Here is a 27982-nt window from a genome sequence, read left to right as displayed (position 1 = left end):
TAAGAGTGTCTCTGTTAAAGGCCCAGGTGAGAGTGTCTCTGTTACAGGCCCAGGTGAGAGTGTCTCTGTTAAAGACCCAGATGAGAGTGTCTCTGGTAAACGCCCAGGTGAGAGTGTTTCTGGTAAAGACCCAGGTGAGAGTGTCTCTGTTACAGGCCCAGGTGAGAGTGTCTCTAGTAAAGGTCCAGGTGAGAGTGTCTCTGGTAAAGGCCCAGGTGAAAGTGTCTCTGGTAAATGTGTCTGCACTACAGTGCCAACTGAAAGTTTCTCTGGTAAATGGCCAGAAGCCAGTGTTTCAAACTAAAATCCAGCTATGGGTATTTCAGGCAAAGGTCAGACTGTCTCCGGTAACGGCCCAGGTAAGAGTGGCTCAGGTAAAGGCCCAGGTCAGACTATCTCTGGTAATCGCCCAGATAAGAGTGGCTCAGGTAAAGGTCCAGGTCAGATTGTCTCAGGTAAAGGCCCAGGTAAGAGTGGCTCAGGTAAAGGTCCAGGTCAGATTGTCTCAGGTAAAGGCCTAGGTAGGAGTGGCTCAGGTAAAGGCCCAGGTAGGAGTGGCTCAGGTAAAGGCCCAGGTCAGACTATCTCTGGTAATTGCCCAGATAAGAGTGGCTCAGGTAAAGGTCCAGGTGAGAGTGTCTCTGGTAAAGGCCCAGGTGAAAGTGTCTCTGGTAAATATGTCTGCACTACAGTGCCAACTGAAAGTTTCTCTGGTAAATGGCCAGAAGCCAGTGTTTCAAACTAAAATCCAGCTATGGGTATTTCAGGCAAAGATCAGACTGTCTCTGGTAATGGCCCAGGTAAGAGTGGCTCAGGTAAAGGCCCAGTTCAGACTATCTCTGGTAATCACCCAGATAAGAGTGGCACAGGTAAAGGTCCAGGTCAGATTGTCTCAGGTAAAGGCCTAGGTAGGAGTGGCTCAGGTAAAGGTCCAGGTCAGATTGTCTCAGGTAAAGGCCCAGGTAGGAGTGGCTCAGGTAAAGGTTCAGGTCAGACTGTCTCTAGTAACGGCCCAGGTGAGACTATCTCTGGTAACGGCCCAGGTAAGAGTGGCTCAGGTAAAGGCCCAGGTAGGAGTGGCTCAGGTAAAGGTCCAGGTCAGATTGTCTCAGGTAAAGGACCAGGTAAGAGTGGCTCAGGTAAAGGTTCAGGTCAGATTGTCTCAGGTAAAGGCCCAGGTAAGAGTGGTTCAGGTAAAGGGCCAGGTCAGACTGTCTCAGGTAAAGGCCCAGGTAAGAGTGGTTCAGGTAAAGGGCCAGGTCAGACTGTCTCCGGTAAAGGCCCAGGTAAAAGTGGCTCAGGTAAAGGTCCAGGTGCAAGTCTCTCAGGTAAACAGCAGGTGAAATTCTAATCCTGCCCTGCAGGTTAAACCCCAGCATGAACCGGACAAGGCTGGATCACTTGGCCGCTGTACTCGGAGCAGAAACGTCGTAAAACAAACACTCTGGTCGGTCGGAGCCTCACCGCACTCACATTCCTCCTAAGCCCAGCAGAGCCCAGATGGGGCCTGAAGGAGGGGGCGGGGCTACTAAGACTGATCTGAGAGAGAACAGTTCAAAACATGGGAGTGCAAGCTCTGAGGAGTTGGAGGAGAGAGACAGAGAAAGAGATGGAGGAAAGAAAAAAAGACGAGAGAAAGCAAAGATAGAAGACGAGACAAAGAAAGGAGAGGAAAGAAAAAGTGACAGAGAGTGAATGGAACATAAGAGAGACACAGGAGAAAGGAAGGGGGGCCAGAAAGAGAGGAGAAAGAAAAGTAGAGAGGATGTAATGGTAGTAATAGTCAGTAATGATGGAGGGTCATTAGACTGACACTGAACAGGCTCTCAGGACCCTCAACTCTTAACGTTCTTGTGTTTTCTTTACAACATCGTTCACATACTTGCCAGAGTTTAATTTAACCTCAGTGCCTGGGCAAGGTCCTTGAAATTGTCTTGTTGGTTTAGAAGTGTTTTCGCGGCTGCAGAACACTGCAGTCACACACATCGTTGGTCCGACATTTGCCCGATGTATGTTGGGCTTCAGTCTAAACGCAGTTCAGTTTCTTCAGCTGAGGAATCCGAGGGTTGCGTTCCAAGCCCAAAGGAGAAACCCGAGGCTGCATTTGTGGACTTTTGTTTGGGCTGCGTGAGCAGCTACACTTCTCCCAACATCTGCCTTTGTTTTGGGTTTTGGGTGCAGACGGCTGGGGGTTTTGTCTGAGAGTGGGCTCTGTTTGGGGTCAGCAGCTGGAGAGAATGACTGGCATGTGTTTTGGGGGTTTGGGGGTAATTGGCCTGCTGAAGGTCCTGGACTAACCCACCTAAAGACCACACAGCCTGCAAGCTGAGAGCTTGATATATTTGTCCGAACACAATGGCACATGACTGTGTTTGGGGGTTTTGAGAAAATCAATGAATTTATTGACTATCATTTGATTTCAACTAATTGGACTATTATGCCTTCTGCAGTTAAATCTCTCTACTTTTACAAAGCAATGTAAGCCACATCGCCCCCTGTGCTCTAGCAGTCTGATAGAATGACTTTGTGAGATAAATGAACATATCAGTGCATTGGTTTTCAAGACACATGAACGTTTTCAGCTACAGTCGAGATCAGACAGAATTTTGTGGGCTACAGTCGGTTCAGACAGAATTCTGTGGGCTACAGTCGAGATCAGACTGAATTGTGTGGGCTACAGTCGGTTCAGACAGAATTTTGTGGGTTACAGTCAGTTCAGACTGAATTTTGTGGGCTACAGTCGGTTCAGACAGAATTCTGTGGGCTACAGTCGGTTCAGACAGAATTTTGTGGGTTACAGTCAGTTCAGACTGAATTTTGTGGGCTACAGTCGGTTCAGACAGAATTCTGTGGGCTACAGTCGGTTCAGACAGAATTTTGTGGGTTACAGTCAGTTCAGACTGAATTTTGTGGGCTACAGTCGGTTCAGACAGAATTCTGTGGGCTACAGTCGGTTCAGACAGAATTTTGTGGGTTACAGTCAGTTCAGACTGAATTTTGTGGGTTACAGTCAGTTCAGACTGAATTTTGTGGGCTACAGTCGGTTCAGACAGAATTCTGTGGGTTACAGTCAGTTCAGACTGAATTTTGTGGGTTACAGTCAGTTCAGACTGAATTTTGTGGGCTACAGTCGGTTCAGACAGAATTTTGTGGGCTACAGTCGGTTCAGTCTGAATTCTGTGGGCTACAGTTGAGATCAGACAGAATTTTGTGGGCTACAGTCGGTTCAGACAGAATTTTGTGGGCTACAGTCGAGATCATACTGAATTTTGTGGGCTACAGTCGAGTTTAGACAGAATTTTGTGGGTTACAGTCGAGATCAGACTGAATGTTGTGGGTTACAGTCGGGTTCAGACAGAATTTTGTGGGCTACAGTCGGGTTCAGACTGGATTCTGTGGGTTACAGTCGGTTCAGACTGAATTTTGTGGGCTACAGTCGAGATCATACTGAATTTTGTGGGCTACAGTCGAGTTTAGACAGAATTTTGTGGGCTGCAGTCGAGATCAGACTGAATTTTGTGGGCTACAGTCGGGTTCAGACAGAATTTTGTGGGCTACAGTCGAGATCAGACAGAATTCTATGGGCTACAGTTGAGATCAGTCTGAATTTTGTGGGCTACAGTCGGTTCAGACAGAATTTTGTGGGCTACAGTCGGTTCAGTCTGAATTCTGTGGGCTACAGTCGAGATCAGACTGAATTTTGTGGGCTACAGTCGGTTCAGACAGAATTTTGTGGGGCTACAGTCGGTTCAGACTGGATTCTGTGGGCTACAGTCGAGATCAGACTGAATTTTGTGGGCTACAGTCGGGTTCAGACAGAATTTTGTGGGCTACAGTTGAGATCAGACAGACTTCTATGGGCTACAGTCGAGATCAGACTGAATTTTGTGGGCTACAGTCGGTTCAGACAGAATTTTGTGGGCTACAGTCGGTTCAGTCTGAATTCTGTGGGCTACAGTCGAGAGCAGACTGAATTTTGTGGGCTACAGTCGGTTCAGACAGAATTTTGTGGGCTACAGTCGGTTCAGTCTGAATTCTGTGGGCTACAGTCGAGATCAGACTGAATTTTGTGGGCTACAGTCGGTTCAGACAGAATTTTGTGGGCTACAGTCGAGATCAGCCTGAATTTTGTGGGCTACAGTCGGTTCAGACAGAATTTTGTGGGCTACAGTCGGTTCAGTCTGAATTCTGTGGGCTACAGTCGAGATCAGACTGAATTTTGTGGGCTACAGTCGGTTCAGACAGAATTTTGTGGGCTACAGTCGAGATCAGACTGAATTTTGTAGGTTACAGTCGGTTCAGACAGAATTTTGTGGGCTACAGTCGAGTTTAGACAGAATTTTGTGGGCTACAGTCGAGTTCAGACAGAATTTTGTGGGCTACAGTCGAGTTCAGACTGAGTTTTGTGGGCTACAGTCAAGATCAGACTGAATTTTGTGGGCTACAGTCGAGATCAGACTGAATTTTGTAGGTTACAGTCGGATTCAGACACAAGCCTCTCTTTCTGAAATCAGATGGACCCACTGTTCATTCTCAAGTTAACACTTTTTGGTAGCACAGCACACACACAAATCCAGCAGCTGTCAGTGAAGCAGGACGGGGAACGTTAGGAAGGGTGTGTGAAAGGGTGTGTGACGGTGTTTGACAAACAGCTGCTGACTCGACAGAAGACGAGTGTGTGAGCTGTGTCCTCCAGTTCCTTGTGCTGTATTTGAGGGAGCTTTTTTCTGGCCCATTGTCCACTGTGTCTTCACCATTACTCTATGAACACCACTGTGTAAATAGCGAGCTGAACAGTGAACTGAATCAAGCTAAATGAATGAACTTCATCTCCAGACATTATCAGTGTAAAATCCCTGGCATTTGGTGTTTTTTGCCTGTTTTCTGACTTGTAAACAAACCGAAATCGAGTCAGAAGTTTACCTACTGCTAACAATATGTGACTGTGACCTCCTCTCATATAGTTTTCATGCTGAAATGTAGACTTCAGAGAAAATACTGTTCTTTTTCCAAATTGGGTTAGACTTTCAGGGATGAGTAGAAGTCCAGTCAGTCGTTAAGCACCAGTACTTGTAAAAACATTATAAATAAATGAAAATGGATTGAGTGAGAACCCCACCCATAGCTCTGACTTTGAGACCTGACCTGAAACTCAAGAAAACTGAAACTGAGGTGGATCATCTCAGACGTGCTTTTACAGAGCTTTGCTTGGTCACTAAGAACCTGAGTTGAGGGACAGAAAGTGTGATGCAGGGATAAAGTGGTATTTACACTAATAGCATTTGTTTTCAGTGTGTATTTGTGGAAATGCTGATCATACCTGGCAGAACAAGAGAGAAAATTCACAAAGACACTCATTACAAAACGACCCTGACCCCAGCCTGATACTGTACCTGAAAAAAACAGCCGGGTTGGGTAACATACCTCTAGGATTAAGTTTAGTCCTGGATTAAACTGCAGTGCCAGTTTTACTATTGGCTTAATCTGGCTTGGAGAAACTGGCCCCTCGTGTTTTATAATGCAGATTTATGTATGTATGCATGTTCCAGACTTTCCCCCCGTCATCTGGCCCGAGCTTCATCTCTGCGACCTCGCCTCATTAGTCTCCATAATGACCCTCAAACCCCCAATTTAAAAGCCGTTAGCAGTAATGGACGCTGGGGTCATGTGAGGTCACTGGCATTGGAGTTTTCCAAACAAACTGAAGGGATGGACAGGCCGCGGTTGAGTAAATAACCAATGCCAGAAAGCTGACAGCAACCTCCCGACTGCGTAATGGACCGTTCTCGCTCAGCCTTCACCTCCGAACACGTATGTGACGGTAATTTCACGGCCAATATGCCGTGTTGACAGTCCAACAAAAGAGCCAAGTCAGGTCCAGAACCTTAAAGAGGACGCAGCAGGGCAAGGCCGAGGCTGCAGAGAAGGCAAGGCTCAGTCCAGGCTCAGTTAATCTAGTTTCCTGGGTTCTGTGTCTGGATTTTAAGATCTCTGGCCTACATTAGCTTCATGTTTATTTCACTGAAATAGACATTCAACAGTGGAAAAATGTCATGTGTAAAACTTATTTGCACAAATTTGCATAATCAACAAATAGCAAAACTGCTTTGCACTGACATCTTGAGTCCGAAAATAGAGGAGGAGGTCATTTTAGCGTCATCTTTGCATCACAATTGCTTTCATGTTTTTACTGTGTATGGTTGACAAGTTGGGTGGTGTGGTGGGTAGTGCTGTCGCCTGGGTTCGATTCCCCGGCCGGGTGACCGGGGTCCTCTCTGTGTGGAGTCTGCATGTTCTCCCCGTGTCTGTGTGGGTTTCCTCCGGGTTCTCCGGTTTCCCCCCACAGTCCAAAGACATGCAGTCAGGCCAATTGGACGTGGTACATTGCCCCTGGGTGTGAATCTGTCTGTCTGCCCTGCGATGGACTGGCAACCTGTCCAGGGTGTGTCCTGTCTTCTGCCCGATGACCGCTGGGATTAGAAAATGTGTGTGTGTTTGACAAGTTAGGTAGTGTCCACAGCTAACAGTAGCCACTCTTCTTTGGTGGTTCCCCATTCCCTGTACGATATTCCTGACCACAGCTGAATACAATCATCGCTACATTGATAACTGCACCAGTAGAGAATCTCTTCTTCATTGACTCCTTGATTATGCCAGTTTTCCAAGAACTTTCTTGGACGCCTGCAGTTTTCATTTGAGCCACAATACACCAGTTTTACCCCCGATATGAGCCACGACTGCGGATCACTCCGAGTCTATCCTAGCTCGTCTCCAGATTTAAGGGCCGTTAGAGCGGTCAGTTCAACCAGAAATGGGAGTTTTTTTTCACTTTTTGCCTTGAAATCTGCACATATTGAAGTAGTGCATGCTGGCCTACCCCTGAAATCTGACTGGATGGCGTCAATATTGAATGAACACAAACCCCTTTGCTGTCGGTCCACTAACTGCTGTAAAATGTAGGCTGTAGAAATCAGTGGGAAAGTGTGAAACCCTGTCTTGTCGTAATCTGTTGGCATTTGAAAAGTTGCGCAGTGTATCCAGGGCTTTAGCATGGAGCGTGCGAGGTGAGCCTGCTGGAAAAAGCCAAGCTGAGCAAACAGAGGCGAAGGATCACACCTTTCCCAAAGATAACACCGAGCTTTATTCCACTGAGCCGTCCCTATCATGCTCCATATGTGTTGCTGTGCCAACACCTCAAACATCAACAGAGCAACAGCATGGCTGAGCATTCAAAGCCCAGCGCTTTCTCCAGGCGTTGCGGGAGCTATTGAGCCGCTCACTCGCCCGTTTTTGAGTTTGCGCGGGTGCTGAAAGATTGTTTTCCTTCCGTGACCCTGAGCAGATGGCAGGGAGATGAATGGGATGGAGTTGGTGGAACTCAATTAACATGGCGGGTTCAGCGGCAAAGCACCCAAGCACCTTGCTTTTCTAGGATGCAGGGATTTTTATGGACACATGCGGGAATTCTGCAGGTACCCAAGCAGGTTGAGCGTGTCTTGTCTTATTTAAAGGTATGTAGTTCGGCTGTGCTCAGCTTGTTCCTCACATAACTCACTCAAGTCACCCTGTTTGGTGTTTACCTCCTCAGTTCTGTAGCTACAAAGTTTAGCTTGCGTTACATTTCAGCTACATTAGCCTCGTAGCTCCGGTGTAAAACTAAATCCTTATAAAAATGATCTAGACACTCACGTGAGACTTCTAGACAGATCACATTGATTTCTCACGCACATGTGAAAATGTGTGACCACATGTAGGGAAATGTGACTACAAGGAAACATGTGCGATTGCTGGGAAAATCTGAGGTCCCATGTAGGAAAAAACGTGCTCACATGAAAACCATGTGTGAAAAACATGCTGGAAAAATGTGATTACATATGGGGGAACTTGTCAACATGTGGAAAATGTTGGATCGCGTGAGAAAAACGTGTGGTCACATGAAAAAAAATGTGTGATCATATGATGATTCAGCGCATGGACATCACAGGATCACATGATATTTACCTGATGTTGCATGTGATCATGTAGTTTTTTATCTTGACTTATCTAGATTACTTATCTTGGCTACATGTGCTGTCAGGCTCAACAGAACCCTGCTGATGACATCCCATTTAAAAACAAGTAATGTGTACGACTTAGTATGACGTGGGAACAAGATAATTAAGTTGTGGCCATGACTTGGTAAGGTGTGGGAATGAGATTGTAGTGCATGGCCATGACTTACTAAGGCATAGGAATGGGATAATTGAGGCCTGACAAAAGCTTAATTAGACATGATCTTGTTCCCACGCCTTACTAAGTCATGGCCACGCATTAGGATCTCAATCCAATGCGTTAATATGGCGAGGCCATTATTTACGTGGTCACCAGCAGGGCTCCGTAGCTTAGTGTAATTCATCAGCAAGTGGGCTGAGAGCTCTTCAGTGCCTGCCTCTGAGAGGACAGAGAGCTTTTATCACTCCAGACTGCAGGCAGATGCCCCGTTATCTGCTGCGTCACTGATGAGCCTGACCTGTGTTAGAATGTCAGACTGAAGATCTCTAACGCTGGTTTGTTCTTCACCCAGACTGATGACAGTAGGGTTTAAACTCAGGCTGTGTCAGTTGATGAGGATTTACAACCTCAGTCCGCATCTTTCTTTCAATAATTCTGGGCATAAATATGACTATTACGGAGTTGCCCAGGTATTCATCGTAGAGTCAGCTGCATAAAGTAATGACACACTTGAATAAGACTTGATCTGGTAAGGTAACATTGTTGTGGAAGCTGATGCCACATGATATCCGTACCCAGTAGCACCAATATATAATAAAAACTGTAGTCGCCCTAGAACAAAGCCCTGTGGAACACCACACTTTGCTTTCATACGTACAGAATTTCTGTTTATATTTACAAACTAACAGTGATCTCTCAGGTCAGATCTGAAGAGAATGCAATTCTGGTTACACCAACTGGATGTTTTAGCTTTGCTCTGCTTTAGGCTTCAGCTCAGCTGTAGCTGCTTTTCTCGCATCTCTGACAGGAAACTTTTCCACAAAAGTGGAATAGTTTCTTGGAAGACGTCTCTGAACCCTTTATGAAGTCACTTCGCATTCACCAGCTTCTTGTTTGAATTTTTCTGTTCCACCTTAAATGGTTCCTGAGGCACCAGAATGTAACTGCTGTGCCATTTAAGGTTGCCTGGGAAAATTTGAATGAGAAGCTTTTCAGTGTTTCAGTTTCTCGCTGCAGATTAAACGTATCAGGAAACCAGCTGGACTGACTATAAACACTAATAAGTGCTTTTGTCTCCAAATTATCGATGTTCGTCTTAAATCTCTCTCTTTGCCATTTCGTATCTACTAGCTGGGCGAGACTGTTGTCTGTGTTGCTATGGTGACCAGCCGTCTGCTCTGATCTTCAGGGTTAAAGGGTGAATCAGCAGTTCTACATTAACTCCAGCGTTTAAGACCATTTACTGTTAAACTGTGTTGAAGGATCAGCAGAGCTTTATTTTACTGTAGAGGAGGATTATTTTATTATTACCTACTGATCTGATTCAGCTGTGGAGCCACGACTGGACAGTAGAAGAGCCCCATGCTCCAGAACCACATGTTGCTGACCCCTGATCTAACTACTCTAGATCGGTGTTATCTTCAGGCTTCATTCATCTTGTAGACTTTAATAAAACTACTCTCGAAGTTTGAGACTTGTGCTGCAGCCCCAGCCGGCAGATGTGTTTTAGCCTTCTAGTGTTGTTGTTAGTGATAATTGCAGGAATAAGGCTTAAGTGGTAAATTGGAGCCGTTCTGCACTGTTTGTAGGTCCTGAATTGGTAAATGGGCTCATTTGTAACACGTGTTGGTTCTGCTCTGGCCACACACACAGTTGCGGTGACTTCATCTCTCGAAACCGTCTGACTGCTCTCTGGTTCTTACCCCTGCCCCACGGCACTCTGGGTAAAGGCTATAAATACAGGGCTGTGAGTGAGAAGGCTGGGGATTAGAGCAGCTCCAGTGTCTGGCTCAGCTCCAGCTCCTCCGCAGTCTTTGTGCTGCAGATGGATGGACGTCATGCAGAAGAATGACGCGTGGATTCCCCCTTTTGTTCCCCTCAGCCTTTGGCCAAACGGCTCTGCTTCTCCTGCAGGACTTTAGCCTCAGGACTGAATGTGGACGCCTTGTCGGGCGGTGTTTTTTTCTGGAGATGTACGCTGAGGGCCAGATGTACCGGGCCTTTAGCGCCAGGTTTCAGACACTGTTGTGTACAAACCTGTTATACATGTAGTTTATGCTCATTTACAAGTTAAATCAGACTACAGTTTGGGGAATTACACAAAATATGGAGAGAAAAGTCTGATTACATACTCTGTTAATTCAGTCTGTAAAAATAGCGATGAAAACACAAAAAACAGTGTATAAACACATTAACGCTGTTTTAGCACAGATGTAAACTATTTCGACTCTTGGCAGAGTTTTTCTAGTGGCCGCTACAGCTTTCATAATCTAATTCTTGACCCAGAGTAGTTTAAGCTTTTATGTCCACAGTGGTCAAAGGAAAATGTATCAGCAAGTGGAACTTGTTGGGGGCAGTCGTGGGTTGGAGGTTAGGGAAGCATAGCCTTGTCCCCTGAGCCGACAGCACATGACTGAGGTGTCCTTGAGCAAGACACCTAACCCCCAACTGCTCCCCGGGTGCCGTGGATTGGGCTGCCCACCTCTCCGGGCAAGTGTGCTCACTGCCCCCTAGTGTGTGTGTTCTCTAGTGTGTATGTGGTGTTTCACCGCATGGATGGGTTAGATTGTGAAGGTGGCGTTTCCCTGTTGTGGGACTAATAAGGGTCACTTAAGTTAAGTGTAGGTTAAGGCTGATCCATTAGGGAAAAATATTGAATTTAGATTTTTCTGATTAGATTTTTTTCAGAATTGCAATACAAAATGATAAAATACATAAAATAAGAAGTGTTTTTTTTTTGGACATGAAGACCAGCTTGTCCATCGTTTCTATAAAATAAAGCTCATTTGTGTTCAGGAAGCCCAGTATATACACTTTGTACCAGACTACCAGTTGACTGTAGCTGTGATGTCACAGCACGCGGGTGTTTGGCTGCTTCTGATTGGTCTAATTCATCTACAGGCAGGTCACAAGCTTAATGTTATTAGGTTAAATTTCCCCACATAAAACTAAGACAGTGGTGATATGAACGTAAGCCGCTCTGCTAACAACAATATAAAATGAAACAAATAATTTACGCATCTATAGGGCTGTATAAACTTCGGTGTGGCTGAAAAGGAGAATTAACCACTAAAGGAGTTTGGGGTAAACGATTCGACTCATTTGCTGTTCGTTCTTCAACTCTGAGACGTGGCTGTGAAGCTCTGAAGGCAAACAGAGCCAGCAGTCTTCTAAAAACAGGTTCAGGACGGTGACCCTGCTGCCCTGGAGGCTGTGACCACTGCTTTAATATGAATGGACACAGCCGTGAGAGACGGCCGTACCTGTGCGCTGTGCACCGCTCGATTATTCCTACAGCTTTACCGCAAAACACAAGCTCTCTCTGCGCTCCAGGCTTTAACATATGGGGCGTCTGCGTGGAGGTGAAGTTAAGCTGGAGGGATTTGTCCATTCAGAGGCCCAGAGGAGCTCCTTTCCAAAACCTGTTTACTTTTCTCCACTGCTTTGACAACTGGGGATGAATTCTGAAGTGGAGAGCAGGCAAGTTCCAGCTTGGAGAGAAAAATAGCCTGACAGGTCTCAGAGTTTCACAAAGAGCAGCTGAATGGAGACACGTTCTGCTCTGAAACGACAAATTCATAAGAAGCAAATATCAACTGCTGCTAATCATCATCAACCAGACCCACGAGCTACTGGGTTTGGGCCATAACCTGCCATAGACCACAGCCTCAAGACGTGGACACACCGCAGTAACAATGCATTCTGATCATAAACAGCTCTTTGAACAATTAGGGTCAAGGGCGGTTGACCCCTCCAGGCCTTTTCGGATCTCGTCCTGTTTGTCCGTCACCTCGCCACACGGTTTGAGGCAGCCATGAAGAGCTTGGAGACGTCCTATTCAGACACTGGACGCGTCTCAGCTGATGGGCTCCATCTGACGTTTAGGATGGGGAACTGGGTGCTGATGGCGTTTGTATTACCAAACCCGTGAAACCCCCTCAAAGCCCCCTCAGCTCCCCCCAGCTTCTGTCTGTGCTCATAACGAGGGGCTTCAACGTCAGGACACGCTTCAGTTAAACATCCTGCTCATTAAAGTGTTTGGACGGTTCAACGCTGACCTGCACACTGTCCACTTCAGTGATAACGGAGCCTTCGGAAATATCAGAGCTGTGATTAGCTTATCAGAACCCAGCCTGCAGGACGAGAGCACTTCCTCACTTATGGCAACAGACATGATAAAGATATTATTCCGTAGTTTTATGTGAAGTCTTTCTGGATCTTCGTTTTACTTAAAGTGGAGAAACAGAGGGTGAAATTCCAGACCGGACCACCCGAGTGTCTATCAGCAGAGGAGGAGATGCTTTAACATGGTCTGAATTTGATGAAGTTGTTGTGTTTTTGAAGGAAAAGGTCAGGAGTTCGGACTCAAACCTGTCCAAACCGAATGGAAGTCAAATGTAAAGGTGATTTATGGGATTAATTAAAGTTGCGAATATGACATTTTAGATAATTGTGTCATTTGGCTGACGCTCTAACAATTTGATTATTTTACACAGGCAGGTCAAGGCGGTGTTAGGAGTCTTGCCCAAGGACTCTTATTGGTATAGTGTAGGGTGGTTACAGTGTACAGCGTAGAAGGCAGAGGTGTTACCCACTACACTAACCAACATATCATCATACATGCTTTATGTTTGATTAAGGTAGGAGTGCAGTGGGCAGCCTGTGGTTCGAGTCCCCGGCTGGGTGGCCAGCTTCCTTCCTGAGTGGAGTTTTGTTCTCCCGAGTCTGTGTGACATGCAGTCCGGCCGATTGGAGACAATAAATTGCCCCCTCGGTTTAAGAGTCTTTGTGTGCCCTGTGATGGACTGGCGACCTGTCCAGGGCGTTTCCTGCCCTCCGCCTGATGAGCACTGGGACAGGCGTCTGTGACCCAGGAGGATAAGCGTCTTAGAAGACGAATGAATTGGTGATTTAAGTGTTTATTTAAGCATGTAAAATGTAAGTGCGCTGCAACTGATTCATGAACGAGTGAAAAGCCGTTAAGACAGTATGCAAATGTGTTTCTTGCATAACTAACTATATGAGTATGTAATTATATTTAAATGAGCCTGTGATGTCAGATCGGATTGCAGTGCATCACTGAGAGGCAATCATGAGATCATGAGTCAATAATATGACTGGGGTGTTTGATCTTCAGCGTATAGACCTGATTTAAGACGATGTCTCCTGACCAGATCTGACGTTTTCAGCGCTCTCTCAGTGAAACTGACCTCTGCGGTGGCCGTTAGTGTCCTCTGTGTCTGAGCGCTGCTCTGGGTAACCCCTGGGCTGAAGTTAATAATAGCAGCTTCTATATTAGCAGACGAAAGTGGCAGATTTCAGGCGGTAAACTGCGCTGTAATGACACAGTGCTGGAGCTCTGCGTGTTTCTGAGCGCCGTAAACCCATTTATTCCGCCGGCCGCGCGCTGGACGTGTAAAAACGACCCAGAAATTACACATAATAAGCGAGTGGCCTGCCAGCGCGGCCGCTCGGGGTGACCGAAATGGTCGCAGGCTGTCAGTCCGGCCCCCTGGACGCTCAGTTGTGAAATTATGAGGCCGCAAAGCCTCAGAATGCCGGTCAGTTTGGGTTCCAGCAGCGCGGTGGACTCCGACAGAGCGTTTTATGCAGCTTGCTCTAAAATAAACGGACAAAAGAGGTGCAAGACAGTCCCACTGAGAGCGTGAGTGGGGTTCAGGCCTCGGTGGCTCTGAGATGGGGTCGGTCTGAAAGGTGTCGCGTCCTGAGGGACGCGTACTGTCAGCATGTTTTCAGGCACTCCAGGGTGCACTAACTTTCTGCCTTGAGGGACCAGAACGTTTGACTGAGGTGGGCCACAAAAAACATTTCTGTTTTGGCCCTTTGCCACTGACCATGGAGAACGTCGGAGCACATTTACTGTAATAACGTTGAGGAATGACGTGTCTTCATACGGCTGCCTGTGTTGCTCCGTGTTGCCACATGGCAGCAATTATTTTATCTCAATTTTACTAAGCAGTGATATTAAACCTGCGTCTTCCTGTTTAAACGTGGAAAAAGGGTCTTTTACTTTGAAAGGACACATCGTTTAGGACGTCACATGACCAGGAATTTGTAGCATGATGTTGTTATTATTACCATTTATTTCTAATACCAGTTGAAAACGATTAAATATTATATTATAAATATTAAATATTATAGTGGATATTGAGTCATAGGTTTTTAAGTATAAGTAACTAAGTATAAGAAAAAAATAGAATTTGATTGTTTTTTTTAGATTCTATGGTGCTATGGTAGGATCGCACATCGTTGCCAAATGTACCAAATACCCCACTTTAAAAAAAAATTATATCATTTATTCAAATATTTCCATTATTTAAGCAATTTTAAAAGACAAAAACATGTTAAAACATTTTTATGGGGTTTAAGGAATAATTCATGCAATAAGGGGTTAATATGCCTCCCCTTTAAACTAGTGAAAGTGAAAATCCCTCATCAGCTCATAACCAGTAGGTACGTTTATGTTGTTGCGTCTAAGTTGTGGTCAATGGCAGTTGTGTGCTTTCAAGGACCACAGAGTTAAAAATCCACTTTTTGTCATCATTTCTTTAATTATCTGTTTATTCTGTTTACATAATCTGCCCGCTGCACTTTAGAGCAGCTATAAGTAATAATATTTTATTAAAACTGAATGAAGCGTCGTTACCGAGTGAGGAGAATATAAACAGGCTGAAATACGGTCAGCGTGTTCTGCTGTGAGTCGCCTGTAAAGCCTGAAATCATCATATAAAAATCTGAGGCATCGAGTTTTTCACACCACGTCGTACGTCTTTACGTATTAATGCCACACAGACTCTAAAAGAAGGTCCGGCTCGCTGTTTCGGTCTCAAATGATCTCAGAATCAACATCACACTGATGAAGCTGTGATGACAGTAGTAGATCATTCACTCACATCCTCAGAGACGCTCCTTCCCCGGGTTTAGACCGAGTTCTCTCTGAATTCTCTTTCAGTGGTCTCGAAAAAGTCAGATTAGTCCACTTGTGGCATCTAAAACACAAAAATGTTGCATGCAGTTACACATTTCCACCAGAGAGGGCAAATCCCCAAATCCCCAAATTCTACATAGTGTTGCTTTAAGATATGTCAGGCTCCAGTCCTCGTGGGTCGAAGCTCTGCAGACTTCAGCTGGAGGCCTTCGTGGGAAAGAACGCTCTTAACCTTAAACACATGAACCTGTAAAACAAACAGAGCTGCTCGTCCAACGTGCTGATGATGGAACTTAACATGTGATGGCTGCAGGTGTCGAGGAGAATTCTGGAGCTGAAATATCACGATTTATTACATTTTTAAAATTAGAACTGCTCGTTACCTTATCTAAATGAGATACTTACAGAAGTCCGTGTTGTGGACCGACTACACAGTGGAAGAAATACAAATCACACAGATGGGAGCGAGGAGGCGGACGCACATGCTGAGATAAGCGACTTTTATCATGGGCAAATCCAGGGTCACGGTCAAAAACGGTCCAGGGTCAATGAGCCAACATGGATAGATCGGGGACCAGACATGACAAACCAGAATCAAACAAACACCAGTACAACCAACAACACAGACAGAGATTCAAACAAAGCAAAGACCAGCCAAGACAAGGGGCACACACAGGGCTTAAATACACAGGGAAAACGAGGGACAGGTGGAAAACAGGTGGAGACAGACAAGGGCAGAGTCATGAAACAAGGGGGCTAAACCAAAACAAACGCACACGGAAGTCACAAACATAAAGCAAATGGAGTGGGAGGAGCCAATCGTCACAGATAGAAATGTAATGATAAATAAATTAAATCAGCTTGTATATCACAAACAAACAATGGTGTCTTGTTAAGTGAATGGACTGAATCTAGACTAATATCTGTGAGCTGACTGCTGCTGTCGGGATAAAACCTCACTTTTTGATGTAATTTGAAAGTACCTGTTCATATTTACATTGTGTGTGAATTTCATGATGAATGGACCAAAAGAAACGACCCAAAATGACTTGGAAAAAATTCTGGTTGCATTGACTTCCATTAAAAGTAAAGCAGGTTTTTTCCTTCTCCTGTAAAGTCACCGTTCTGGAGGTACGAGGTTTTTCTTCCAATAACAGCGAGGACACTATTTTTTGTGTGAAAAGTATTTCCTCCATGCGTAGTTGCACATCGTCGTCTGGTCTGGTCTGGGTGGATGTGTAGACCCAAACACGGCCTTCTGGGAGTCAATCACGTATCCATAAATCTGTTTTTGACTGCGAGGCTGATTGACAGGCTGTATTACTGTATCAGCCACTGCTGCTCCACTCTGTGAAAGTTGGGCTATAAGCCGCATTCCTGCAGCTGAATACAGTGTGGAGAGGCGTCTTACAGCAGCCCATTCACTCTCAGATTCCTCCAACAAGTTTAAACACACTGAGCTCCTCCTGTTTGGCTTCACGTGCTGCGTCCTGCTCGGTGGACCTCAGACAGACAGACAGACAGACAGCTTTTACCCCACTGGGTTTCCTTTGTCCTCTTTCCCTGATTAAGATCTCACTGTAGAGGAAGTGGTGGTCATATCCATGTAGAATGGATCAGCGTGTGGAATCGGGTGGTTTCCTATCACTGCATTAAAGAAGCTCCTCGCTGAGTTCTGTTGTGTTTCAGGCTGACTGGCTGTTTCTTTGTGGTTTTCATATCTCCAGACGTCTGTAGTCTCCAGAGTTTCTTCTGAAACGAAGGTGTTAAAAGTGAGTCTGTCTACTCCTCTGGAGTCTACTACTCTACTCAGGCTTCTAGATGTTGAACATTGCTGTGAGGATTTGATGGAACATTAGAATGTTCAGGTGCTGATGTTGGATGGTCAGTTCTGGACCACTCCAGCTCATCCCAAAGGTACTGGATGGAGCTCCATCACTCCAGAGCATCTCATTCTATCGGTCAGTGCTATGATACTGTACTGAACGCCCGAGGCTGCAGTAGGTGACCCAAACATAGCTGAACCTGAAGGACCATCTTGATACTTTAGAGCAGTTAGTTCATGTTTGAATTCCTCTGACATTGCCGTGTTGTTTCGTTGCAGGCTGACGGGTGATAAGCCCCTGTCCATCCTGCCGCTGAGCGCCCAGCCCGAAGACAGGTCAGTTAAGCTGTGTGACCGGCTGAAACTGGAGAAGAAGCAGCACAGGATGTGCAGGCGCGACCCCGGCGTGGCCGAGACTCTGATGGAGGCCATCAGCATGAGTGCGCTGGAGTGCCAGTACCAGTTCCGCTTCGAGAGGTGGAACTGCACCCTGGAGCGGCGCTACCGAGCGAACATCTTAAAGAGAGGTGAGGCTCATCCTGCTGATCTCCTCAGCCTCTTATCTCCAAGTCCTCTTTTCTCCAAGTCCTCTTTTCTCCAAGTCAAATCAAATCAAATCAAATCAGATTTATTGTCACATCACAAGAGTACAGGAGTACAGGTGAGTGAAAAACTTGGGTGCAAGTTCCCACTGAATGCAGCGACAGTATTTACAACATGGAGTAGAATGGTGAGAGAAAATAGTAATGATAATAATAATAAGTAGAAGAAGAAGAGAAAAAAAAAAAAAAAAAATATATATATATATATATATATATATATATATATATATATATATATATATATATATAAATATACAATAAACTAACTTAAACAATATACACAGACATACATTATATACATAATCTTATTACACTGAATGTGAGGTAAAAAGTCATAAAAGTCCGTTCATCATATGATCACAGTGTACAGAACTGGAGCTTTCAAAAGGCTGCAACCTTTTACATGGAGAAATAGAATAGAATAGAACAGAATAGAAGACAATAGAATACAATAGAATAGAACAGAATAGAATAGAAGACAATAGAATTTAGTTCAGTTTGAGATTCTGTTTGAGTTTGACTGATATTCTACGTCGGTGAGTGCTGAGAACATGACAGCTGGAGACACAGGGTTTGTCCTGGTCTGGTTGGAGGTCCAGTGATAGAGCTTTGGTTATAGTGCAGAACAGGCTTGTCAAACCAATGTACCCTCACATCGTCGGGAGGGGGGCGATTAGGTGGGGTAGTGGACAAAAAGAGCATCTGAAAATGAATGAGGTTAGGTTCTAGAGTGGATCCACTTAGATCTGCAGTTGTTGGCTGGGTTTGCATTTGTTGTGATGTAACTATTTCTTTAAAGTTCTCAGAAGCTTTTGGGCAGATCTTTGCTGCTGGCTCACCCATGGTCCATGTGCTCTGCAGGATTTAAAGAGACGGCGTTCCTCTACGCCATTTCCTCAGCCGGCCTGACCCACGCCATGGCCAAGGCGTGCAGCGCTGGGCGCATGGAGCGCTGCACCTGCGACGAGGCTCCGGACCTGGAGAACAGAAAGGCCTGGCAGTGGGGGGGCTGCGGAGATAACCTCAAATACAGCAACAAGTTCGTCAAAGACTTCCTGGGCAAGAGGTCCAACAAGGACCTGCGCGCTCGGGTGGATATGCACAACAGCAACGTGGGCATGAAGGTGGGTAAGAACCTCCTCCCCTCTTACACTTCATTTAAAAGGCTGTATAATGTTCATAAGATCCACACAGTCAGTCTTCAGGAGTACAAGAGCAAGTGCACGTGTAGCAGTCCGAAGTTTCTCCAGCAGAGGGTGCTATTAGCACACAAGTGGCTTTGTGTGCATCATTTTAAGAGACAAAATAGCTTTAAATATGTTTTATGTTTAAATAGTTTTAATAAAATGTTGTGTTACTCCTTGTTATGTTACATGAAGTGTGATTTTCATTAAGTCAGGGCATGTAAAAAAGGCATAATGTAGCAACACCTCAGCAACCACCTGGGATACTGTTGCGATGGCAAAGCAACATCTAAGAAACCACCTGGGAAACTATAGTAATGGCTTAGCAACATCTTAGAACCCACGTGGGATACTGTAGTGATGGTTTACAACATCTTAGAAACCACGTGGGATACTGTAGTGATGGTTTGCAACGTCTTAGAAACCACCTGGGAAACTATAGTAATGGCTTAGCAACATCTTAGAAACCACGTGGGATACTGTAGTGATGGTTTACAACATCTTAGAAACCACGTGGGATATTGTAGTGATGGTTTGCAACGTCTTAGAAACCACCTGGGATACTATAGTAATGGCTTAGCAACATCTTTGAAACCACCTGGGATACTGTAGTGATGGTTTACAACATCTTAGAAACCACCTGGGATACTGTAGTGATGGCCTAACAACATCTTAGCAACCACCTGGGATACTGTAGTGAGAGCCTAGCAACACCTTAGCAACAATCTGGGATAACATAACAGAGGCTTTTCCAAGCCAAACCTTAAAATTCATCAATTTCTGTTGGTTATCATGAAAATGAAGCGGCGTTCTTTAACGTTAAATGTAATGTAACAGAAACAGAGATACAGAGTTTTGTTCCGACAGTGGAGGTGTGTATCTGTAGCCCACGTCACGACGCAGAAGGTCATAAATAAGCTGTAGAACTCAAAAATGGAGACGCAATGGGAATCGTTTGTGAACGCATCTTGGCACTGTGGACCCAAATTTGGCCGAGGTGCCCTGAGACCTACACCACAGGAGGTCCGTCGGGAAGACCGCGTGGGTGGCCGTGTGAGTTACGACATCCACAGCGCAGCCTGAACGTGGTGTTGTGATATTATCCATGCACCGTCTGTTCGGCATTCAACAAAGCGTCCCAAAAACCACAGCGGCCGTCCAGTAGGCTTCACTCACGGCCACTGACCATATCACAGATAATGTTGACTCTGCTGGATTACTGAGAGATATAGGGCCCCGTTCTAGACTCCAGCCAGGCGCTTGTCAGAGGGCTATGAACTTTCTCAAAATAGACATCACACAGAGCGTGTTTAGGTTTAAGCTGGTCCTCCGGCCGCGCCGAGGTCAGGCTGTGGCTAATTGGACTCCGGCGTGATTACGTGAGCTCAGAGTAACGGACGTTTGGGTTGTGCTGCTTCTCGATTGGGAGCTGGTCCCTTCACTGTGCCAGTTAAACAAACACCGCCGTGCATTCCTTCACAGTGTCTGTAACGGAGCGTAGAGGCTGGGCGTAAATCGCCTGTCTGATTCAGTCGTTTGGAGGGTGCTGTGTATCAGGCTGGTGCGGTGAGGGACGTGTTCTCCACACGCTGACGAGAACGCGGTTCTGAAGACCCTGGAGGAGTGAAAATAAAGGGGGGGTGGTGCTGATGACTCCCAGCCAAAACAAACGACAGGTCTGGCACCGTCAGCGTTTGCTCAGGCTCTCGCATATTGTTGCCATTTTCGTTTTAGTATGAAAATAAATTACAGCAGGGCACCCCTCCCCCCGCCGCCCCCCCATCCCCCCGTAGCCCCCCCGGCCGCCCGCTCCGTCCATCCTCCTCAGGCCGCTTTGTCTGCGGTAAAAGATTTACAGCGCCGTGCTGTGCTTCCCGGTCGTCTTCGCCGCTCATGCAGTGAGGAGCGTGGTGTTTGGGGTCAGTTCCCATATGGAGCACAAATTTGGGAATGTGCTGGCCTCGACTCGCTCGCGCTGACGCTTCACATTCCCCCCCTCTGCTTCCCCTCTGCTGGATCTGCAGCTTTACCGCTCCACCTTTACCTCTCTCCCTCATCCTCGCACTCCCCCTCTCTCCCTCTGTTCTCTCTTTTCTCTGTAGTCTCTCTCTTTTCCTTCTCTCGCCATGTTTTATCACTCCGTTCTGTCTCTTATTTACCTTTCCATCTCTCTCTCTCTCACTCTCTCTCTTTCCATCTCTCTCACTCTCTCTCACTCTCTCTCTCTCTTTCTCTCTCTTTCTCTCTCTTTCTCTCTCTCTGTTCTCTCTCTCTCTCTCCTTTCTCTTTCTCTTTCTCTGTCTCTATTCCTCCCTCTCTCTATTCTCCCCCCTCTCTCTGTCTCTCTCTCTCCTTTCTCTCTCTCTGTCTTTTCCTCTCTCTCTTTCTCTTTCTCTGTCTCTATTCCTCCCTCTCTCTATTCTCCCTCCCTCTCTGTCTCTCTCTCTCCTTTCTCTCTCTCTGTCTCTTCCTCTCTCTCTTTCTCTGTCTCTATTCCTCCCTCTCTCTATTCTCCCCCCTCTCTCTGTCTCTCTCTCTCTCTGTCTCTCTCTCTCCTTTCTCTCTCTCTCTCTCTCTCTTTATTCCTCTCTGTCTCTACCCCCCCCTCCCTCTCTCTCTCTCTGAAGAAGCGTCTTCCTCCTGGGTGTTGATCTGCTCATGTTCTCGTGAGAACGCTGAATGTTGAAACACCTTGTGGTTTGTTTTGTCCTGCGCTTTTTTCTCGCTCATGAATCCAGTGCCTGTAGTTGTTATTCAGGGTGTAAAAGTTTGGACCCACCTGACTGAACGTATGTTTTTCATAATCTTAAAGACGTGTCGTCATTCTGTAAATCCCCGTTTGCGCTGAGACGAGCTCCGAGTCTCATCCGGCTGGAATAGTCAAAATATTAATGTTGTTAAATGTAAGCTAACACTGCTGCACTGACCTGACTTCATAATACTGACTTCATTAAAACAGCCCACACAGACCAGCCGGCTCTGCCCACTGTGGGACCAGACGGCTCTGTTCAGTGTGGGACCAGCCGGCTCTGTTCAGTGTGGGACCAGCCGGCTCTGCCCACTGTGGGACCAGCCGGCTCTGTTCAGTGTGGGACCAGCCGGCTCTGCCCACTGTGGGCCCAGCCGGCTCTGTTCAGTGTGGGACCAGCCGGCTCTGCCCAGTGTGGAACCAGCCGGCTCTGTTCAGTGTGGGACAAGCCGGCTCTGTTCAGTGTGGGACTAGCCGGCTCTGTTCAGTGTGGGACCAGCCGGCTCTGTTCAGTGTGGGACCAGCCGGCTCTGCCCACTGTGGGACCAGCCGGCTCTGCCCAGTGTGGGACCAGCCGGCTCTGTTCAGTGTGGGACCAGCCAGCTCTGCCCACTGTTGGACCAGCCGGCTCTGTTCAGTGTGGGACCAGCCGGCTCTGCCCACTGTGGGACCAGCCGGCTCTGTTCAGTGTGGGACCAGCCGACCCTGCCCAGTGTGGGACCAGCCGGCTCTGCCCAGTGTGGAACCAGCCGGCTCTGTTCAGTGTGGGACAAACTGGCTCTGTTCAGTGTGGGACCAGCCGGCTCTGCCCAGTGTGGCACCAGCCGGCTCTGTTCAGTGTGGGACCAGCCGGCTCTGTTCAGTGTGGGACCAGCCGGCTCTGTTCAGTGTGGGACCAGCCGGCTCTGCCCAGTGCAGAAACCCCTCGTTATAAAGACCAGTGATGATCTTATCCACAAGTCGGAGAGTGCATGTCCAGCATACACCAGGAGAAAGGTACAGACCTAAATGCTGGACCCCTACAGTGAGGGGGTCTGATGACTTCGTTATGCTGTGGGGGCAATTTCCTGACCACTTGTCACAGCAGACAGAGCTGTCATGCTGATCAGCTTAATCCTATGATGAAACAGTTCTGTCTTGCTGGGTGTGGTCTCAGTGCCCCCATCCATAGGTCATGAGGGGTCATCGAATGGTTTGATGAGTATGAAAAGGATGTAAATCGTGTGCTACGGCTTTCACAGTCACTAGATCTCAATCTAGTTGAAGACGTTACTGAGAGAACATCTCTTGGAGGAACGAGGTCCAGTCCCACCAGTACAGTTCCAGAGAGGTGTAGAGTCTATACCAAAGGGCGGTGTAGCTCCACAGCCATGTGAAGACTTTCAGCCCAGTAACGTTACCCTGATCTCTCCTCAAACATAATCGTGAAAGTCCTTCGTTTAGCCTCCGATGTCAAATATTCTTACCCTGTTTTTGTTTAATTAAGATTATCAGGCAGCTTTATTATGAACCACATGCCTGTTTGAACGAATACAGAAGACAGAAAACCCATCAGGGGGTCATCCAGGTGCTCCCCCATGGACCACCTCAATGGAGCTTTTATTTCTTGGCTATGTTTGAAGTGCGGGACCCTCCGCTTTCGCCCTGATGGCTGTGGCTGGCTGTTAAAGTAAGCGTGTCCTACATAATACACCGTCTATGTCCTAATCCAGCACAGTGTTACTCATCCAGTCCCAGGATTCCCTCTGCCGTACCCCACACAGTGTCCTCAGTCAATACTGCACCCCTTCATTCAGTCTTAAATTAAAGACTCGCCTCAAAATGTCGAGGCAGCCTGCGCAGATACCATCAGAGCCGGAGAATTGGTGTCATTAGGTAAGAATGTGGCAATATTCTCCCTTCACCGCTCAGCCGTACATCAACATTAAGTCTGAACGCGCTCGTTCAACTTCAAAGCCCAACGCTTTGTTTGCTTTTCAGTCTCTTGTTTTGGAAATAGCTTTATTAATTCTGACCACCATCATCTCCTTATCTCCCGCATGTGTTCTGCAGTGAGGGCAGGGTTGAGCTGCCTTTCATCCAGTGCAGCTGGGCACTCTTCTGTTCGTTTGAACATTTCACGATGAAGATAAGATAGAACTTGATTAATCCCCAAGGGAAACTACAGTGTTACAGTAGCAAGACATACACTATATTTCCAAAAGTATTCACTCACCCATCCAAATCATTGAATCCAGGTGCTCCAGTCACTTCCACGGCCACAGGTGTATAAAGCCGAGCCCCTAGGCCTGCAGACTGCTTCTACAGACATTAGTGAAAGAATGGGTCGCTCTCAGGAGCTCAGAGTGAATTCCAGCGTGGTGCCGTGATCGGACGCCACCTGTGCAGCAAGTCCAGTCGTGAAATTTCCTCACTACTAAATATTCCACAGTCCACTGTCAGTGGGATTATAACAAAGTGGAAGAGATTGGGAACGACAGCAGCTCAGCCACAAAGTGGTCAGCCACGTAAAATGACAGAGTGGTCAGCGGATGCTGAGGGGCATAGTGCGCAGAGGTCACCGACTTTCTGCAGAGTCAATCATTACAGACCTCCAAACTTCATGTGGCCTTCAGATCAGCTCAAGAACAGCGTAGAGAGCTTCATGGAATGGGTTTCCATGGCCGAGCAGCTGCATCCAAACCTTACATCACCAAGCGCAGTGCAAAGCGTGGAATGCAGTGGAGTAAAGCGCCGCCACTGGACTCTAGAGCAGTGGAGACGAGTTCTCTGGAGTGACCAATCACGCTTCTCCATCTGGAAATCCGATGGACGAGTCTGGGTTTGGCGGTTGCCAGGAGACGGTACTTGTCTGACTGCACTGTGCCGAGTGTAAAGTTTGGTGGAGGGGGGATCATGGTGTGGGGTTGTTTTTCAGGAGTTGGGCTCGGCCCCTTAGTTCCAGTGCAAGGAACTCTTAAAGCTTCAGCACCAAGAGGAGAAGAGGAAAAGACGTACTGTATTTGAATGTAAAAGTCAATGGAACCAGTTATTTTTCCAAGTAATTTTGAGCCGTTTCTTTTGGTCCATTCATCATAAAATTTACACACAACGTACAGGGCAAAAGGCCTGAAGAAAATGGCAAAAACTGAAGAACAGTGAAAATGGAGGTTTTAGTCCAACACCAGTGATACATTAGGCAGAGATAAAAATAGACATAAGTTAAAGTTTGAGCAAGTAGTATTAGAAGATTCTACTATTATACTATTTGCATATTCATATAAACAGAGTGGTGTTTTATTTGACCAGACCAAACGGTCCAAAATGTTTAAAAAAAATGAAAGGTCCTGTTTACTTTGAAAACACATGGTCATCCGTAACCGAAGGTTCCTGTTCTCTCTTGCTCTGGGTGGGTAGTGTGGTCCCATCACTCAATGTGATGGTACAGGTCAGAATCGTGTGAGTGAAGGAGACCTAGCAAGCGTCTGGAATGGGATTCCACTAAACTGGGGAGAAGATTTGATTTATTAAAAAACCCAAAAGTTATAGAAGATGCACTGAAATTTCACTCACTTTTAGTTTTTGGACAAAAGAGAAAATGTCCAAACATTTTGGCTGAAATTTTGGCTCAAAATCACGTAACAATCATCTGAATGATAATGAAAAAAAGAAAATGACTAAAAACGCAGTTAAAAAGTAGATCAACAGCAAAAAAGCCACGTGTAACGTTTTAACAGGAGCTCCATTGTAATTGATTCATGTGGAGCCTGAATAAATAGATGGAACTTACCATTATTTGTCCCACAGTGGGGAAATTTCACCTCCGCATTTAACCCATCCGTGCAGTGAAACACCACATACACACTAAGGGGCAATGAGCACACTTGCCTGGAGCGGTGGGCAGCCCTATCCGCAGCGCCCTGGGGAGCAGTTGGGGGTTAGGTGTCTTGCTCAAGGACACCTCAGTCACAGACTGTCGGCTCAAGAAATCTTCTGGTCACAAGGCTTGTTCCCTAACCTCCAGCCCACGACTGCCCCCACTAATTTAGTCTTAATATTCTTACAGCAGTCTTATAATGAAGCTTGCAGTGAGATATCAGCTTGTGGGTGTGGTCTCAGTCAGGTCATTTGCATTTTCGCACCGCCCCAGGGCCGACCTGCAGTTTGTGTTTTGTTTACCTGGAAATTATTATGAATATCTGTGTTATCCAGTTAGTTACCAGCTTACATTCATTGTTAGCCATGTCAGCATGACCTGACCACTCCTTTCCTGCTTTCGCCCCCCAGGTGGTCAAGGCAGGTGTGGAGACGACCTGTAAGTGCCACGGTGTTTCAGGCTCATGTACGGTGCAGACCTGCTGGAGGCAGCTGGCCCCCTTCCATGAAATCGGCAAGCTGCTGAAGCAGCGCTACGAGACGTCGCTGAAAGTGGGCAGCTCCAGCAACGAGGCGACGGGTGAAGGGGAAATCCCCCAGCCACGTGCCCCCGGACATCACCAGCTGACCCCCGAACCCCGCCCCACTGACCCCATCCCTCGGACCACCGACCTGCTACACATCGAGGACTCGCCCAACTTCTGTCGGGCCAGCAAGTATTCTGCTGGGACCGCTGCGCGAAAGTGCTACAAGGACAAGAACTGCGAGGCCATCTGCTGCGGGCGTGGCCACAACACCCAGAGCCGCACGGTCACGCGGCCCTGCCAGTGCCAGGTGCGCTGGTGCTGCTACGTGGAGTGCAAACAGTGCACCCAGAAAGAGGAGGTATATACATGCAAGGGGTAAACAACAACAACAAAAATATGTCCACTCTTTTCTCCCGGTAACAACCACCAGACTCACACCGAGGCTGAGGCAGAACGAGGAAGTCTACACCCAGAAAGGGTAAACAAAACCAATGACAACAACAGCATGGCCTTTTTCTCAGTAACCACAACCAGAGGTTGGGACAGAATGAGGACCTGCAACGTGTAAACAAAAACAACACCAACACTAAAGAATAACCTCCACCTACAGATGCCCCCAGTAACCAACGGTAACCACATTAAGGGTCTCGGAGACCCTGAGAATGCGGCAGGTCTACGTCTTGAAAGAGTAAATAAAAACAACAAACGGTATTTAACGATAGATGATGGGATGGTAACCATAATAAGGGTCTCTGGGACTGTGGTATAGAGAGGGCGGTCTACACCTTCAAGGGTAAATTCGGGGTTAAAAACAAAGGGGGTACAAAATGTGAGCTGGTGCTGCTATATGGAGTGAAAGCAGTGTATAAAAAAACCCACCCCACAGCAACCAAGGGTCACTAAGCTGACTCTGAGATGGGGATTTAGAGAGAGTGGGTGAGGACATGGGGGTGTGAGGGGCATACACACTTTAATATTCCCCCAGAACAGGGGTTGCATTGTACCAGGTCTTTGGAGATCAGACTAGAATGCAGGACGCTTTGAGATGTTCCATGCACTCTTAAAAATAAAAGGGCCAAAATGGGTTCTTTGGAGCAATGCCACAGAAGAACCACTGTAGGCTCACTAAAGATCCTTTCAATAGAGGATTCTTTGAAAGAACCAGATGTGCAAGTGTGAAGAACCTTCATAAAGGTTAAAGAATCTCAGAGTCTCGAAAAAGGTTTTATACCAAGTATAAAAAAAAAAAGTTTATCCAAGAACCATATACCCAAGAAGAGAACCATTTAGGAACTTTTATTGTTAAAGGTGTGGAGTTCAAATATCCACCACTCTCAAAAGTGTACTGCAGAGATGAAGCCTCAAGACTCTAGAGATTCAGCTCCATTTGGAGAGGAAGCTCCATCACTCTGACGATGAAGCTCCCTCACTCTGGAGATGAAGCTCCGTCACCCTGGAGATCACTCTGGAGACGAAGCTCCATTACTTTATGATCGAGCTCTGTCACTCTGGAAGTAAAGCTCCATCATTCTTGAGATGGAGCTCCTTCACTTGAGAGATGAAGCTCCATCACTTTATAATTGAGCTCCATCAGTCTGGTGATAAAGCTTCATAAGGCATGGAAGCTTTTGCCCAAATTTAGGAACTTTGTTCAATCACCAGCACAGGTTCAGTCCCGAACAGCCAGTGTTGTTTTAACCCATTCACTTCTTTTCAAAGATCTACTTTTGTATGTGTATTGTTTGTGTGAGTATGACGGAGCTATTTCTAACGGAGTTCAGAACTAGCGTTTATATATATATATAAATATATATATATATATATATGACAAAAAAAAACATGACAGGGGTGTCAGATTTGTTCTATAAGCACATTTATTCTACACCCACACAATAGTGAGTGTATGCATCTTGTACATAGATTAAATTGTATTATAATGATATGTATATACATATATACATATATATGAGTATATATATATGTATATGTATATATTCACACCACTTATCGTAATATGTAAAGAAATAACCACTAATCACACAAGCGCGCTGCTGTTTGTGTGTTCTTGTTGACTTTTTAA

General features: G+C 46.3%; 1 protein-coding gene across 1 annotated transcript in view; it reads left to right on the top strand.

Moving 5' to 3' along the window:
• wnt9a (wingless-type MMTV integration site family, member 9A) overlaps positions 1 to 27744 on the top strand; it is a 49445-nt gene extending 21701 nt beyond the window's left edge. The window contains exons 2-4 of the mRNA XM_017688659.2: positions 17265 to 17512; positions 18449 to 18711; positions 25787 to 27744. Of these exons, the coding sequence (XP_017544148.1) occupies positions 17265 to 17512; positions 18449 to 18711; positions 25787 to 26281 (1006 nt within the window). The 3' untranslated portion in view covers positions 26282 to 27744. The remainder of the gene's footprint in view (positions 1 to 17264; positions 17513 to 18448; positions 18712 to 25786) is intronic.
• The last annotated feature ends 238 nt before the right edge of the window (positions 27745 to 27982 follow it).

This window comes from Pygocentrus nattereri, chromosome 2 (assembly GCF_015220715.1).
Source record: "Pygocentrus nattereri isolate fPygNat1 chromosome 2, fPygNat1.pri, whole genome shotgun sequence".
Lineage (NCBI taxonomy): Eukaryota > Metazoa > Chordata > Actinopteri > Characiformes > Serrasalmidae > Pygocentrus > Pygocentrus nattereri.
Note: the sequence above shows the minus strand (reverse complement) of the source record. Positions and strands in the feature narration are given on the sequence as shown.